This window comes from Elephas maximus, chromosome 13, assembly GCF_024166365.1.
Source record: "Elephas maximus indicus isolate mEleMax1 chromosome 13, mEleMax1 primary haplotype, whole genome shotgun sequence".
Lineage (NCBI taxonomy): Eukaryota > Metazoa > Chordata > Mammalia > Proboscidea > Elephantidae > Elephas > Elephas maximus.
In genome coordinates, this window is record NC_064831.1 from 36,876,470 (window position 1) to 36,893,366 (window position 16,897).

The 16,897-nt window shown below is 41.7% G+C and overlaps 1 protein-coding gene and 1 long non-coding RNA gene across 2 annotated transcripts in view; one reads left to right on the forward strand and one right to left on the reverse strand.

Moving 5' to 3' along the window:
* Positions 1-823, reverse strand: part of TMEM184C (transmembrane protein 184C) — a 44,598-nt gene extending 43,775 nt beyond the window's left edge. The window contains exon 1 of the mRNA XM_049905922.1: positions 162-823. Within this exon, the coding sequence (XP_049761879.1) occupies positions 162-284 (123 nt within the window). The 5' untranslated portion in view covers positions 285-823. The remainder of the gene's footprint in view (positions 1-161) is intronic.
* Positions 824-1,003: 180 nt separating this feature from the next.
* LOC126087967 (uncharacterized) lies at positions 1,004-3,859 on the forward strand. The gene is made up of 3 exons (XR_007519910.1): positions 1,004-1,071; positions 2,444-3,034; positions 3,763-3,859. It is a non-coding gene; the product is annotated as an uncharacterized LOC126087967 (long non-coding RNA).
* Positions 3,860-16,897: the final 13,038 nt, after the last annotated feature.

Sequence of the window (16,897 nt, forward strand, 5' to 3'; positions counted from 1 at the left end):
AGGTTTATATCCTAAGACTGGCCTCTCACTGACATGAGATGTTGTTCAGGATACTAAGTCTGCGGAAGGAAAGGAACGGGAGAAGGAAATCTCTTTGCCAGCCTCAGATGCGCAGACTGGTGGAAGAAAGAGTAGAGGTCGGTGGTGCAGGATCCTCTTACCTCCAGTTTCTGTAATTCCCACACGCACAGGGGAACTGCAACCACTATGGACACCAGGTAGATGACCACCGCTAAAGGTCGAATCCACTGTCTCCAGTTCCTCCAGGTACAAGTGCAAGGCATGTTTTCGCGTAAATCAGCTCCGAGTAGTAAGGAAAAAGAGCTCGAAGGAGATTGTAATGGGGAGCCGGGAGCTAAGGAGAAAGAGCTGCTGGGCGACTTTACCAGCTGCTCAAGCCGCCTGCTCGGTGGGCGCTGAGCTTTCTGCTTCTGCAGCAGCTGCGGCCGCTCAGGGTGCTACAGGGTAGCTGTGCGAGCAGCATCTTTTCTTGCCCACTCCACATCGACCTGGTTCCTCCGTGGTGGGACTCCTGGGCGGAGCAGCTGCCCTCACCTGAGGATCGCCCTGAGCTCCGCCTGAACCATAACTTGGAGGAGTGAGGCGCCGACCGGGACCGGCCTCTAGTGACCCTCCACACAGTCCAGTTCTGCCCCACAGTTGCTCTTTTCTTTGGGGGTTGAGCTTCCTCCCTCCCGCGCTCGTAGGTATTTCTTCGCCCAATTACGCTGATAGGTAAGAGGCGAAGACTCAAACCCGCTGACTCCAGGATTTCCTCACTCGCTCTTACGGGACATCCCCCACCCCCGGAACCCAAGGCCAAACCAGGTTTTCTGCCCTCTTCCGCTTCCGCCCCTGCTGTCTGAGGGATGTGATTCGTTGCCAGCGTCAAGCAGGGCCCGCCCCATCCGGCTCACTTTTCATTTTCTGATTGGTCGTTGGCGGGGGCGGAGCTGTGAGGTTGCGCTTGAAGGGTAGAAAGAAAGGCAAAAAGTGGGTAGAGGTTGTAGGCGGCGCTGCTATGGTGTCTCGATGGCCTTTGAGGACGATTCTGGAAGCTGCAAGAATTGTGTAAGACTTGAGGAACACCTACTACGTTCTTCTGCTGACTTTATTTCAGTTTAAAGAAAGCCTGGTTAGGGGGCAGATACTTTAGAGTTGAACTGGAGGAGAGAATGCCGTGTTCTGCGCAAAAGATCTCCGATTCCCTTTGCGAATGGATATGGGAACCAGCTGGAATAAGAAAGCAGATAAGAATAGGGAACGCCGCCTAGATTTCTCTCAATTGCTAGAATCTAGGGGTAGGCTGCTTGGTCATTTTGAATCATAAAGCTGGAATTAATTTAGATTATTTTGGAAAGAGCTGCTAATACCCAATGTCCTTTCGCATTTGGATCTCGTGTTTAAAACTCATACACATTTAAATTTCAAAAAATTAACATTTCAACGGATGAAAGGAATTTTATGTCTTAAAACCTTTAGCGAAACCTGTAGAGCAAACAGGTGGCAGATAGGATCTTTATGTGCGTAAAGCCTTGAGCTAAACCAATAGAGCAAACAATTGGTTATCTACTTCTCGGTTAGATATACAAATGGGTCTGTCATTTTCTAGGGGACAAACACTGTACTAAGTTCTTTACCTGCTTTACGTTGCTTGATCTGCACAAACAATCCATTTTACAGAGAAAACAAATTTCAAGTTAAGTATTCTGCCCCAACTCACTGAGTAGTAAGTGGTAGGCTGGGGTTTTAAAGAGGTCTTTCTGACACCAAAGACCTTTTGGCCTATTAGACAGCAACTGCCACTGGAAATTTCTGCTAATGTCATCTGGTCAAGAAGACCTGCAACAGAAGAAAATGTTCTTTGATGGTTACGAAGGTGGGGCTGGAAGGGAGGGAGGGGGCATTCATTAACTTGGTAGTAGATAAGAATTAGGTGAAGGAAAGGACAACACACAGTATAGGGGAAGTCAGCACAACTGGACTAAACCAAAAGCTAAGAAGTTTCCTGAATACAACCAAACAGTTTGAGGGACAGAGTAGCAGGGGCAAGGGCCTGGGGACCATGGTTTCAGGGGTCATCTAGGTCAATTGGTATAACAAAGTATATTAAGAAAATGTTCTGTACCCTACTTTGGTGAGTGGCATCTGGGGTCTTAAAAGCTAGCAAGTGGCCATCTAAGGTGCATCATTGGGTCTTGAGACAGAGAAGAGATCGGGCTGGCTGAATTAAATAAGGACTACATTTTAAGGCCCTGTGTGCTCTACCAGCTATAATGAAATCTAAACCTAAGTGCAGACCACCGTATAACTTTTAGTGCTGGCACCGGAGAACCACTTGTAATTAACAAACTAGGAGCTTAGACAAGATAAGGGGCTACATTTCAAGGACCTGTGTGCTTGACCAGCTATAAATTACTGATAGTACTGAATTGTTTTTCAGGGACTCACCAGGTGTAAAGCATGCACAGTAAAGATCAACATGGTCTACGAATGACCTTCCACATGAGACAAACATGAGCAGTGACCCCCCCCCCCCCCACGCCTTGCCAGGGCTTGAACCAAGATCTAGAGGCATCACAGATGTACAACATCCCAGAATAAGTCCTGTTCGACATCCCGGCAGCATTTGTGACAGACTCCATCTTGGTTCCAGCAACCTCTATGAGGAAGTCCATCTTGAATTCTAACTGCTCGCGCATTTGATTTTCATAATCCCTCCCCTTCTTCTAGAAATCTCCACTCATCTAATGAATAAAGATAATGCCTTTTTCCCTGCCTAAAAACTTTTATAAGCCCTAAGGAATCCTTTGTTCATTGAGAGACTGGAAGCTAGCATAGGTGGAAACCCCACTCCTTCTCTCCCTCGAGAGCTTTTTACTTTCTTTATGTCACTCTGAGCCTCTCCTGGTGATTCTTGGTCAGAAGAAGGTAAGAACCTAGGCAGGGCTTAGTCCTGAGCTGGGAAGCCTTGCTGTGTAACAGTCTCAACACACCTGGAGCAAAGGAGAATGAAGAACACCAAAGACAAAAGGTAAATATGAGCCCAAGAGACAGAAAGGGCCACATAAACCAGAGACTCCGTCAGCCTGAGACTGGAAGAACTAGATGGTGCCTGGTTGCCACCAATGACTGCCCTGACAGGGAACACAACAGAGAATCCCTGATAGTGCAGGAGAAAAGTGGGATGCAGATTCAGATCTCAAATTCTAGTAAAAAGACCAGACTTAATGGTCTGACTGAGACTGGAGGGACCCCAGAGGACATGGCCCTTGGACTCTCTGTTAGCCCAAAACTAAAACCACTCCCAAAGCCAACTCTTCAAAGATTAGGCTGAACTATAAGGCATAAAATGATACTGGTGGGGAGTGTGCTTCTTATCTCAAGTAAACATATGAGACTATGTGGGCAGCTTCTGTCAGGAGGCAAGATGAGAAGGCAGAGGGGGTTGGGAGCTAGTTGAATGGACAAGGGAAATATGGGGTGGAGAGGAGGAGTGTGCTGTCACATTATAGGGAGAGTGACTGGGGTCACATAACAATGTATAAATTTTTGTATGAGAAACTGACTTGAATTGTGAACTTTCACTTAAAGCACAATAAAAAAAAAAAAGAAAAAGAAAAAAGAAGGCCTGCAATATTCAGGGCTCCAAGGTCAGGATTCTGACAAAGGAGAATTCTCACGTGTTATGGTTATCTTCCCCATTGTCATCTGACCTAGCAAAAGTCTGGAGCTTGATTTCTGCTTTTTTTTTTCTTTCAGATCTTTAACACTTCTGTTTTACAACCTGGCTTCTTTTAATACAATTTGAATCACCCCTGAGCTATTTGAGTCTTTCCACCTGAGGGCTCTAGACTTGTGAACCAGAGATAAAGCACACCCGCTATGCTCTGTTGTAATTCCTGACCTGGAGAATCCATGAGTGTAATAAAATGGTTATTGTTTTACTTCATTGAGTTTTGGGATGTTTCTTATGTATCTTTTCCAGCGAACAGATAACTGAAACCATGTCTTTTGTCTAGTGATATATTTATATATACTCTACTTAATCTGCGAGAGGCTTCTCTGTTACAGTGTTTTGTTTTTCATAGAGCTGAATATTAGTCTAGATAAGGTGCCTCAGGTTTTTTTTTTTTTTTTTCTTTAAGGAATATATCGCCCCAGAGTCTGAGATTGTGCTAACTGTTATAGGAAAAAAAAATCATAAAGTTTAGTAAAGCAAAAAGAAAGTTTTATTCGGCATATATTCAAAGATGCAAGAATGGGAGTGGACAAGCATGCTGCCAGAGCTAACTTCTGCCTGAATCTGAGGAAATATTACAGAATAGACACAAGTGGGAAAATGGACAAGCATACTGCTAGAGCCATGTCTGCCCAAGTCCAAGGAAATATTACAGAATAGGCAAGAATGGGAAAAAAGGACAAGCATGCTTCTACAGCCCTGCCTGCCTGAGTCCAAGGAACATTACAGGATCATCAATATATATTGACATTACAAATGTGCAAAACCATTGAAACCTTAATCTTTTCACAGATTGGCTAGAAGCTATGATCCTACATTTTGAATCTCCATTATCGATAGTCATTGGTACAGGTTTCAGTAAGACAGTAGGGTCTTCATTGGTCCAACAAATCTTCTATTCACTAAATGCTAAAAGAAAAAGGTAAGAGTGGAAAGTCTTTTGTGTTCTGTTTAATTGGTTCATGTGAAAGGTTCCCTGAAAGATATTTTCCAAGATGATCTTAGCTATTGTCTTTATACCTCAGGGCCCAGTTGATGTGCCCTTGTGAGTCCTTGTGAGCCCAGCTCTGGCTGGGTCGCATTCTCTATTCTCAAGGACAGGGAGTAATGATTCCAATATTATTTCCTAAATCATAATCAGTCAAAAGATTAAGTGAATTTTAATTTTAAAGGTTGCAAGAATACAGTGGGAAGATCTGAGCAGGAAGAGTATGCTTAATTTTGTAATGTTTCGTTTTCTCTCTTTGCCGAAAATGGGAAGGAAAAGTGTCTACTATCCACAAAATGTTGTGTGTCGTCAGTCCATTCCAACTCATAGGGACACCATGTGACAGAGTAGAACTGCCCCATAGGGCTTCCTAGGCTGAAACATTTACAGGAGCAGATTGCCAGGTCTTTTCTCTCTCAGAGCTGCTGTTGGGTTTGAATCTGCTGACCTTTCAGGTAGCATCCCAGCACTTAACCACGGCATCATCAAAGCTCCTTACCCACCAAATGAGTGGGGAATAAAATAAATGTGGTACAGATATGTTATGGATTGAATTGTGTTCCTCAAAAATGCATGTCAACTTGGCCAGGCTGTGATTCCCAGTATTGTGTGTTTGTCCTCCATTTTGTGATCTGATGTAATTATCCTATGTGTTGTCAGTTCTAACCTCTATGATGTTAATGAGGTGGGATTAGAGGAAGTTATGTTAATGAGGCAGGACTCAATCTACAGGATTAGGTTGTATGTTTAATCAATCTCTTTTGAGATACTAAAGGGAGAAGCAAGCAGAGAGGAGATGGACCTTATTACCCCCAAGAAAGAAGAGTCAGGAGAGGATGTCTTTTGGGCCCAGGGTCCTTGCGCCGAGAAGCTCCTAGACCAGGGGAAGATTGATGATAAGAACCTTCCTCCAGAGCCGACACAGAGAAAAAGCCTTCCCCTACAGCTGGCACCCTCAATTTGGACTTCTAGCCTCCTAAACTGTGAGAGAATAAATTTCTGTTTGACAAGCCATCCACTTGTGATATTTCTGTTATAGCAGCACTAGATAACTAAGACAAGGCGTCATAACAAACTTTCAAATCCGACTCTTGAAGCTGAGCATTTGCTCATTTTCTAAGTTTCAGCTTTACCCACCACTCCTTTCAGGCTACATTGTAGGCTTCTCTGAGGACATCATGCCTTATTCATCACTACCTTCCCTCTCCTCCTCACCTCTGTAACAGATAAAACTATAGAAACTTGGTTATCACCATGTCTCTATTTGTCTGCATTTTTTTTGTATTTATATGTATCCTACCTTATCTTAGACTTCTGTCAAGTATATCATTTTTTTTGCTAGATAAATAATACAGATGTATTTATAAATTTTAGTAAATATAATTTAAATGTGAGTGTCTATTTTCTATGTTAGACAAAATAGAACTGCTCCATAGAGTTTCCAAGGAGTGGCTGGTGGATTCGAACTGCTGACCTTTTGGTTAGCAGCCAATTCCTTAATCTCTTAATCACTCGACGGCAATGGGTTTTGGTTTTTTATTTTCTATGTTAATGTTAAAAATGAACTACATTGACTTGGAAATTTTTTAAATATTTCATGTCATTCTGTTCTTTCTGTTTGGTGGGTCTTATGAGTCAAAGCAGGGGTCAGGAAACTATACTTTGCAGTCTGTTTTTGTATGGCCCCTGAGCTAAAAATGGTTTGTAAAAAAAAAAACTAAAAATATTTACTCGGTGGACCTTTATAGAAAAGGCTTGCCAATCCCTGATTTAGACTAAGTTTTAAAACTGCTACAATGGACTGTTAATGAAGATGCTGAATTAATCTTACTGTAAAATTCATTCATCTCTTCCCCACGGAAGTGATATTTAAATTTTAGAATTTTGCGCAGTAAATATTTGGAGGATTCCTGTTATTTGGTCCCAAAACCAGCATTGCAAAATCAGTTTTGCTTTTGTTTCTTTTTGTTATTAAGAAAAAGGGATATTCACTGATTTTAAAGTGAATTTTGCTGACTTTCTAGGGATCCAATAACTTCAGAGCAGTAGGCAACAGAGTTAACTTTGGAGCCAGGGCAGAGTGAAGGAAAAGACCTCACCATGTATGATTAGGTATATGGAAGCCGGAGGTACTGTCCTTTCCACTTTTGATCTGCTTTTCTGAAAATACTCTATGCAGGCTGTGTCCTTTGAATCCTAGCATGTCCCTAGAGCAGAGGTTCCCAAACTGTCTCGTTTCATGGTATCCTTACTATCTCAGTAATTTTTTCGCCATGTTCCTGGGCCAAAGAAATATCTAATAGTTCCATTTATTAATTAATTGTATTCGAAGAAATTAATTATAGGAGTTCATGTGGTGTCTGACAGATCTTGCTGTGTTTCCCTCAAAATATTAAAATATCCCAAGGTGCTTCTGTGAGTTCACTGCAGCGCCCCGTGACTCCTCAGCTCACTCTTTGGGAATTGCAGTGCTGGGGTTTCTTTCCACCTATGTTTCTGACTTGGGCTTGCTTCCTGTTTGGTCCCAGATCCTATCCCCCACATTTCCAGGGCTTAAGTAACAGTAATTCCTGGTGGCATTCTTTGCTTATGATTTTAATTTTTCCATTGTTGATTCAGATTTATTCCCCCAGTATACTTCCATATTGGGTTTTTATATCAAGACTCTTTGTCTAAACTACTGAAATAAATATTTAAATGACTGGGACATTTGTCCCCATCTTTAAAGGTCTGTGACTAGAATTACTGGGTTAATGACTGTAAGACTCTAGTTTCCACATCAGAAAGGCGATAAAATATTTTAAGCCACCTGTTAATACTTGGTAGTGTATGTTGTCCTTTGTCACTGCAATGAAGAGGACACTGTGAATGGTGCAAACAACTGGCGTAGTAAATAATAAATTACCTTTCCTATAATTTATTACTCACTACGTGAGCTTTACAGTAGGTCTATCTGGTGGGAAAGTTTTTTTTTTCACCTTGTTTCTGTTGATGTTTTATTTTCAGACTGATTCAAATGACACTTCTGTAACATCAAGTTACAGGCTAAAAGGAACGAAAAAACCTTAACTAAATAATTCAAAGCTAGATAATTCAGAAAATTTGGGAGAGAAAGTGTTTCTGGTCAGGAAGAAGGTTCTGTGCGTTGTAAAAAAAAAGTGTGAGAAAAGAATAGCACTTTCATTCTGGGATGAATTATGATTTAAATTAAGCTTAATATGTCATTTATTTCTACACTACATGCTAAAAAAAAAAAAAAAAAATGCTAGACTATGGTAATCACCATAGAGAGAAGGCTTTAATTTACATGAGGTAGGGCTGGTTACCTAAAAGTTGGAGGTTCCTGTTCATCCAGAGTCTCCTTGGAAGGAATGCCTGGAGATTAGCTCTAAAAAATCAGCGTTTGAAAACCCTATGGAGCACAATTCTATTCAGACACATAGGGGTTTGCCATGAGTCAGAATCAACAGGACAGCAACTGCTTAACTGGTAAGGAGACTTCACGAGAGAGTTTTTGCCCTATGTCCTGGGAGGAATAATTTTCTTCTTCAAATGTAAGGAGCACTTCAGTTTCGCTTCTACTTTTCTCATATATTTCAGGCTGTTGATTGCCCTGTGTAAACTCATGAGCAAACGACCTGCATGGTTTTACATTGGTAGGATGTGGGGGAGGGGAGGAGGGCTTCCTGTCTCACACCGTAGAGTGTCTGTGCATGCAGAATTCTAAATGAAGTTCAGCAGGGCAAATACAGTTGGTGCTATTTATGTATCATCTTTACAATGTAGAGGTAGAATTGGACATTTTTGTCCTATAGTGTAAATCCTATGATTTGTGTTTTCTAATTTTCTCACTTGGGAAAGGAGATAAAAACAGGACAACATCTCTCTGTTTTTTTTCCCTTGTGGTTGATGCTTTCCTTAGAACCTCCTCTAGGTCAGGATATCAGAGTCAGGAAATTGTCCCAGGAAAAAGCTTTTTCAACTCCCTTGCCCCATCCTTAGAGGATCTGACTTTTAATCAGTGTTCCCAAGGAGGAAGACGTAAAGGGAAAAAGTACCTTGCTTGGTGTATTAGTCTTCTATTGCTGTCATAACAATGACCATAGACTAAGTCGCCTAAATATATTTATTATCTTACGGTTCTGGAGGTCAAAAGTCTGACCTGGGTCTCGAAAGACTAACTAAAACCAAGATGTCAGCAGGGCTGCATTCCTTTCTGTAGGAAAGGGATGCAGGATATCTGTTTCTTTGCTCATTTAGGTTGTTGGCAGTTAGATACACTTGCCTAGAAAGTGGAAGTGAAGTGGCCAGCACAGTTGTGGTCTTCTAGCAGAATTTCAGGGCTCCTTGTTAAGAACCTGGTGGTAGTGGTACCTTCTTGACTTGACTCCCTGTTATTAGCAACCAGGCCTGGCCCTACCTAATCAAAGGTGTCCTGCAGTGTGATGTTAAGCTTGTGAGTCAACTTGGCTGAGCCATGATTCTTAGTGGTTTGGCAGTTATGATATAGTTTGGGAGTTGTATAATGACGTAATCACCTACATGATGAGATCTGATATAATGTGATCACCTCCATGATGGGACCTGCTGTGAGCAGCCTATCGGTTGAAAGGGCCTTTCCTTGGGGATGGACCTGTATCTAATATATGTGGATTTCCTGTCAAAGCTTGCGGGCTTTTGCTTGCTCTGAATCCTGCAGCTGACTCCTGTTCATCTGACTTCCGGTTCTTCAGACTTGAGCTCACAGCTTACCTGCTGATATTGGGATTTGTCAGCCCCTGTGGCCTGTGAGCCAGAGGCCTGTTGTCTGACCTGCAGATCCTGGGTTTGCCAGCCCCTGCAGCTATGTGAGTCAGGAGAAGCCTCCAGCCTGACCCATGGACTTGGGACTTTCTAGCCTCTACAACCGTGTCAGCCATTTCCTTGGTATAAATCTCTCTCTCAATGTATGTACACATACATAGATAGTTCACTGGTTTTGCTTCTCTACAGAACCCAGCCTAAGACATAGAGGACACTCTTCTCACCAAGCATTAGGGAATGGGACACCTCTGCTGTAGCTGGGGAATTGCTGTAGAATTGAGTTTCCTGATGATAGTGGGATAATGGATTCCAGAGGGGTAGAAGGTAGACAGTGGAACTTAACTGACAAAGGCTAGTTTAGGTGTGGTTACCACAATGAGTCACAGTGATGTAATAGGGGTGTTTTTAAATGAAATAAATGGGCAGCCTACTGAGGTTCTGCTTGACCTAGTAGAAGGGGTATGTGTAGATCTGCTGGGTAGAAACTAACTAGACAGCATACTTAGGATGCATGGCTTCTTACCAGGTTCCAAGACCTAAACCAGTTCACAGACCTGAAGGCTGTCAGTGGAGGTGGAGGCTAGGTGCCTGTGAGGAGGAGGCCTGAATGCAGCCATAGTTGTGTACAGTGAATTTCCCACTTAGCCTTCCATGGACTGTTCTGGAGTTAATCACTCAGGGGACTGTACGGTGGAGAACTTCTGGGGTCTATTATACACTGGTTCTGATTTTTACACTGATTTCAAAGACCCAAAATACTATCATAGTCCAGAAGTCACAGCAGGGGCTTCTAGAAGTGAGGTATGAGATGAAGTCTTGGCCCAAGTTCAGCTAACAGTAGATCTAGTGGGACTTCAGACCCATTCTGTGGTTATTATTCTAGTTTCAGAATATGTGTAGGAATACATACACATATGCATACACATATACTTAGAGATGGAGCCTGGTGGCGCAGTGGTTAAGAGCTAGAGCTGCTAACCAAAAGATCGGCAGTTTGAATCTACCAGCCACTCCTTGGAAACTCTATGGGGGCAGTTCTACTCTGTCCTATAGGGTAGCTATGATTAGGAATTGACTCGAAGGCGATGGGTATACTTAGTAATTGGCAGAATACCCATTTTGGTTCCCAGTCCTGTGTGATGAGGGCTATCCTAAAAGGAAGGACCATCTAGAGTCTCTGGAACTCTTCCCACACAACATACCAAGAGAGTAAATGGTAAGTGATATTGCTGGGAAATTGTAGAAATTACCTCACCATAAAAACCTGAAAAGTTGCAGAGGTAGTGATTTCTATGCTATCTGCATAAAACTTTTCTGTTTGACTAGAACAAAAGCGTGATGGACCTTGGAAAATGACAGTAGGTTATTACGAACCTAACCAGATGGTGATGTCAATTGCGGCTACGGTTGTAGATGTAGCATACAGATGTAGTATATTTACTGGAACAAATCATAGCCCCTGGAAACTGGCATGCAACTATTGATCTGGAAAGTGCGTTCTTCTCCATCCCAATCAATAGGCAAAATCAGAAGCAATTTGCATTTACCTAGTAAAGACAAGGATACATTTTTATTACATTCTACAGAATACCGCACTGGTCCATTACATTGATGATATTATGTTAATTTGACCTGGTGAGCAGGAAATAGAAAATATACACACCAGAGGATGTATGATAAACACTGTGACAGCTCATGGACCCAGCCACTCTAGTGAAGTTTCTGGGGGCCCAGTGGTTTCGGGCATATTAGGAGAGTCCTTCTAAAGAGAGAAGCAAGTTGAACACCTCACACCATCCACCATGAAGAAGGAGGCAGTGCTTAATGGGCCTCTTTGGATCTTTGGATTTTGGAGACAACACCAACACATACCACATTTACCTATGTAGGTTGCCATGCTGCTTGGGCCTTGTGACCTCAAAGATCTTGTAGCACTGAAAGTGTGTGTGGCAGCAGAGATGCTGTATAGAGATTCTGGCAAACCCAGAGCAGGCTCCTGTGGTTTTGGTGAAAGGCCAGGCTGTAAATATTTTTCATTTGTAAAGTAGTTCTTAGCTTGCTACTGGACCCTGATAGAAACTGAACACCTGATCCTGGGACTCCAAATGACAATACAACTTAAACCCCGCATTGCGAACTAACTAATGTGTGATTGCTGAGCCATGAAAGTCAGCACTCCAGTTTTATAAAATAGACGTGACAATTACAAAACCTAGCCCTAACCAGTCCAGAAGTCACCAATAAACTGCCCATGTAAATGGCTCATGGTACCTGCTACCCATGATTACTGTCTCTACTTCAACCCTCAGCTATGGCTTCATAGGGTCCTATAACCAATTACTAGATGAATAAAACACATGGGCTCTGTGATAGTGGCTACTTCAGATATATATATATTTTCAAACTCATTGAATTGTATACTTAGAATGAGAACATTTTGTCGTATATAAACTACACCTCAATAAAGTTGATTAAAAAAAAGAAAGTGAAGTCATACACCAAGGTTTATTGCAGCATTATTCACAACAGCCCAAAGGTGGAAACAACCCAGATATCCATCAACAGATGGATGGATAAACAAAATGTGGTATGTACATACAATGAAATATTATTCTGCCCTAAGGAAAAATGAAATCGATACATTCCATGAAATGGATGAACCTTGAAAACATTGTGCTGGTTGAAATACGCCAGACAAAAGAAGACAAATATTGTATGATCTCATATATATGAAATATCTAGAATAGGCAAATGCATAGAGACAAAAGTTTATTAGCGGTCATACTTTGGACATGGTATCAAGAGGAACCTGGAGAAGGACATCATGCTTGGTAAAGTAGAGGGTCAGCGAAAAAGATGAAGACCCTTAACAAGATGGATTGACACAGTGACTACAACAATGGGCTCAAACATAACAACAGTTGTGAGGATGGCACAGGACTGGCAGGGTTTCCTTCTGTTGGAGCATTACTGATGAAGATCAAAGACTACAGCCTTCAGTATGGATTACGCCTCAACATAAAGAAAACAAAAATCCTTGCAACTGGAAAAGATTGAAGTCATCAGGGATTTCATTTTACTTGGATTCACAATCAATGCCAATGGAAGCAAGTCAAGAAATCAAATGATGCATTGCCCTGGGCAAATCTGCTGAAAAAGATCTCTTTAAAGTGTTTAAAAGTGAAGATGTCACTTTAAGGACTTTAAGGACTAAGGTGTGCCTGACCCAAGCCACAGTATTTTCAATTGCGTCATATGCATTTCAAAGCTGAACAATGAATAAGGAAGACTGAAGAAGAATTGATGCCTTTGAATTGTGGTGTTGGTGAAGAATATTGAATATACCATGGACTGCCAAAAGAACAAACAAATCTGTCTTGGAAGTAGTACAACCAGAATGCTCCTCAGAAGCAGGGATGGCGAGACTGCATCTTACATACTTAGGACGTGTTGTCAGGAGGGATCAGTCCCTGGAGAAGGACATCATGCTTGGCAGAGTACAGGGTCAGCAAAAAAGAGGAAGACCCTCAATGAGATGGATCGACACAGTGGCTACAACAATGGGCTCAAGCATGACAACGATTGTGAGGATGGCGCAGGACCGGGCAGTGTTTCGTTCTGTGTTACATAGGATCGCTATGAGTCGGAACCACCTCAATGGCACCTAACATCAATATCAATCTTTACGAAAGCAGGCTGACACAACTTTCTCCCACAGAGTGGCTGGTGGGTTTGAACCTCTGACTTTTCAGTTAGCAGCTCAGCGGTTAACCACTGCAACTAGTAAAAAAAAAAAAATGAAGGGTCTGAGATTTTACTCTGTTTGCAAGCTAACAGGTTAGCCTGCCACAGTTTCATAGATGCTGGCAGAAGACATGAGATACCTGGATCAGAGACAAAGGACGTTTTTACCCACAGTACAGCAGGAAGCATGAGCTTCATTGTTTGCATCGGTTCCCTTTGCCTCCCAAGTCCCTGGGATGATTTGGAGAGGCACCAGTGGATGCTGCACATGCTCTGGGTTTGCGTCACAGTTAAGTGACCTTAGTTTATAATTGGCTGCAAGCAAGCCTGCCCAAACATTGCCCTGGAACAGGGGTGGATTAGCCAGCAAGGAAGGTGCACATGGGTTTATAGCAAGCAAGGTGCACAAACTTAATTGCATTCAATTAACCTAATCTATAGTGCACAATTTCACAGGTTTCTGGTGAAAAACAGGTGAAATTGTACACTACAGATTAGTAAATAAGCACAGGAAAGCTTATTGGGTAAGCCGTCTCTGCCCTGGAGAGAGGCCTTACCTTTATTAATTTGGTCAGGAAACAAGTCTGCCCTCTGTCCTAAAAAAAGTCCTAAAGGGGTGCATTATTTCTTTCTTCAAGGATGTTTGCTATACAAATATTCTTGAAAAGATAGGCCAGAACAAAGGCTGATAGTAAGCATGCAGCTCTGTTATGGGGAATTGTCACACACCCAATAAGGACTGAAATTCTGTTGTCTTGATGAAGAATAGAATATTCCGTGGACTGCCGAAAGAATGAACAAATCAGTCTTAGAAGAAGAATGTTCCTAAGAAACGAAGACAGGACACATCATCAGGAAAGGCCAATTGCTAGAAAAGGATGCCATGTTTAATGAAATAGAGGATTAGTGAAAATGAGGGAAACCCTCAGTGAGATGGATGGACACAGTAGCTGCAACAACAGACTCAGACATACCAAGAACCATGAATAGGCGCAGCGCCAGGCAACATTGTGTTCTGCTGTACAGAAGGCCGCTGTAAGTTGGAGCTGACTCGAAGACACCAACAACAACATGGACTAAACTAACCGTACCTACTTGGGTTGTATTATCAATTACACAATTGGTGAATAGAGGTCTGACTTGAGTCAACCTGATAGAGTTGCTTGCTTTCTGTCCCCCGCAAAAAACAAACCATTGTGATTGAGTTGATTCTGACTCATGGGGACTCCATCTATGCCAAGTAGAACCATGCTCCTTAGAGTTTTGAGGCTGTGACTTTTTGGAAACAGATTCCCAGGCCTTTCTTAAAAATTGCCTCTGGGTGAATTCGAACCCACCAACCTGGTTAGTAGTCAAGTGCTTAACTACTTGTACTACCCAGCAACTCCAAGACAGCCTGTAGAGTCACTTTAATAAAAGCAAGGCCATATATCCTCGAGGGAGGGCTCTGTGATAGTATTGGAGATACATTCTATGAATTTTCCTCTTAGCTTTCCTCCAAAGCACCTGCCTCAGGTTTATCAGGGAAACCATGTACAGGGTGAAGGTAACAGTCACACTTTGTGTTATTATTAAACAATTGCTTTGATTTAGCACTAATTGCCAAACAATTCAAAATAATGATTTAACAAGATTATTGATGTTGTGATTCAGTCAAAGTTCCAGCTGAAAGCACTTAGTAAATCAAATCGAATGATTTGAGGAGAGTTTAATAGAGGGACTGTTTGCAAAGGTTTGGGCAAGGATTATGGAAACCCCATGGGATAGTGCAGTAATGTGGCAAAGAGGAGGAAGCAGTTACTAGAACATGGAGACAGAGGGACTGTGTGGAATGAACCACTTTTGACTTTCAGTGGAGGGATGACCTCACAAGGGGCAGCTGGAACAGTTAATACTTGACCTCACTCTCCTCCCTTCCTCTGATCTTGTATCTATGCCCCCTATTGGTTGAACTTACCTGGAAGCCAGGGGACAAGGAGTCCTGCTGATGTTGTCCAAACAGATCAGCCTCCTAGGGCACAGAGCAGGGCAGAGAAGGGTAGAAGATGGATTTAGAGTGACAAATGGAAGAAATCTAGCACAGTGTAGTGAAACAGAAAGTATTAAAAATACTACTTTAGCTTAAAATAGTCTAACTCCCCAGTGCTTCTATTACTGGCTAACTTTCTTATTAGGAGGTGTAACGAGTTGGAAATTAGATGTTTGGAACATAAATTTGCCTAAATTTACATGATAAACAGCATTGTTTATTTTTATTCTGCACCTACGTATTAATGATTTACATTTTGCTTGCTCGTGTCCTTCTGAAATTGGCTGGTACCACACCCTCGTCACTCCTATTTGGCAGGTACAGAATATGGTCCATTTTGTTTTTTTGAATATGCCCTCATTTTTATGTGACCACTGAACTGGCTTGCAACAGATTTGACCCAATTATTTCAGCTGTCTTCATGTTTGATTCTCATCACTATGAGTTGAATAAACTGTGTGGCCATCTACAGTGATTACGAAGAAGCTTGCAATGAGACGATCAGTGGTGCCATAACCTGGTCATCCTGTGCAGAAACACTTTTCTCAAGAATAAGTAAAAAAAAAAAAAAAAATCAGTGGAAGGGTAGCTGCTGACCTATTCAAATTCTTCTCTATTCAAATTTTTAGCTACACCGTCACTAGCATTCTTTAAAGCTAATACTATAGGACAGATGTCTTGAAATAAGTACGCTGCATCTTTGGAAAGAGCAAATGTGTGACAACATCCAGATCTGAAGTTTATAGCCACACTGAGCTGACCATACTGGTTATCCTCAGGGAACCCAAAGCTACTTGACATGTACTTTCTGAAAGAGGTGAAGCCAGGCAGAGCGAGAGCAAATTTGGAAGCTGAAGACTAGTCAAATTTTATGCAAAAATATCTAACACTAAAATGAAGTTTGAAGGTCCAGTTTTCTTCCAGTTATAGTTAATCCCTAAAATTTCTAATAATGAGCTGTTATTGTATGTTTTATTAGCTATACCGTTGTCTTTTTCCTTTTGATCTTAAAGGTTTTCAACTTTAAGAGGGGGCTGTAGTTTCTTAATCAGATTATTTTAAATTTGAAGTATATGTATATTATGTTTATATATTGTGTATTATGTACACACTTATAAATTCTTACATCTAGCAGGATTTTCTTTTTTTTCAGCAAAGATGGTATGTAAATTTTAGCCAGACATTTTCTTTGCTGTGGAAACCTACTGATATGATGAGGTCGTATTTCTATCTATAAGCAGCCACTGGCAAGGGTGGAGCACAACAAATCAGTTTACTGCTGATTTAAATAACAAGATTTCTTTAGTCTTAACTGGCAAATCTTTCTTCAAGAGAAGGTTTGGAATTTTACAACTTATCTTTCCATTGCTATTTTTACCACTTTTTCCTTTTCCTTGTGTTCAATAGGAAGCCCTACTCATGCTTCTCAAGCTATTTCCCTCCAAGTATTCCTAAGGGCAGAGAAGAGTCAATGGGCGATTCCCAGGGGTCTGAGATAATGCCTAAAGACACTGCAAGGGAGAAATTTCTCCCAAATTTAATATTTTATTTGAAGAATTTATTGGAGCTTTGTAATCTACTCCTATGTGTG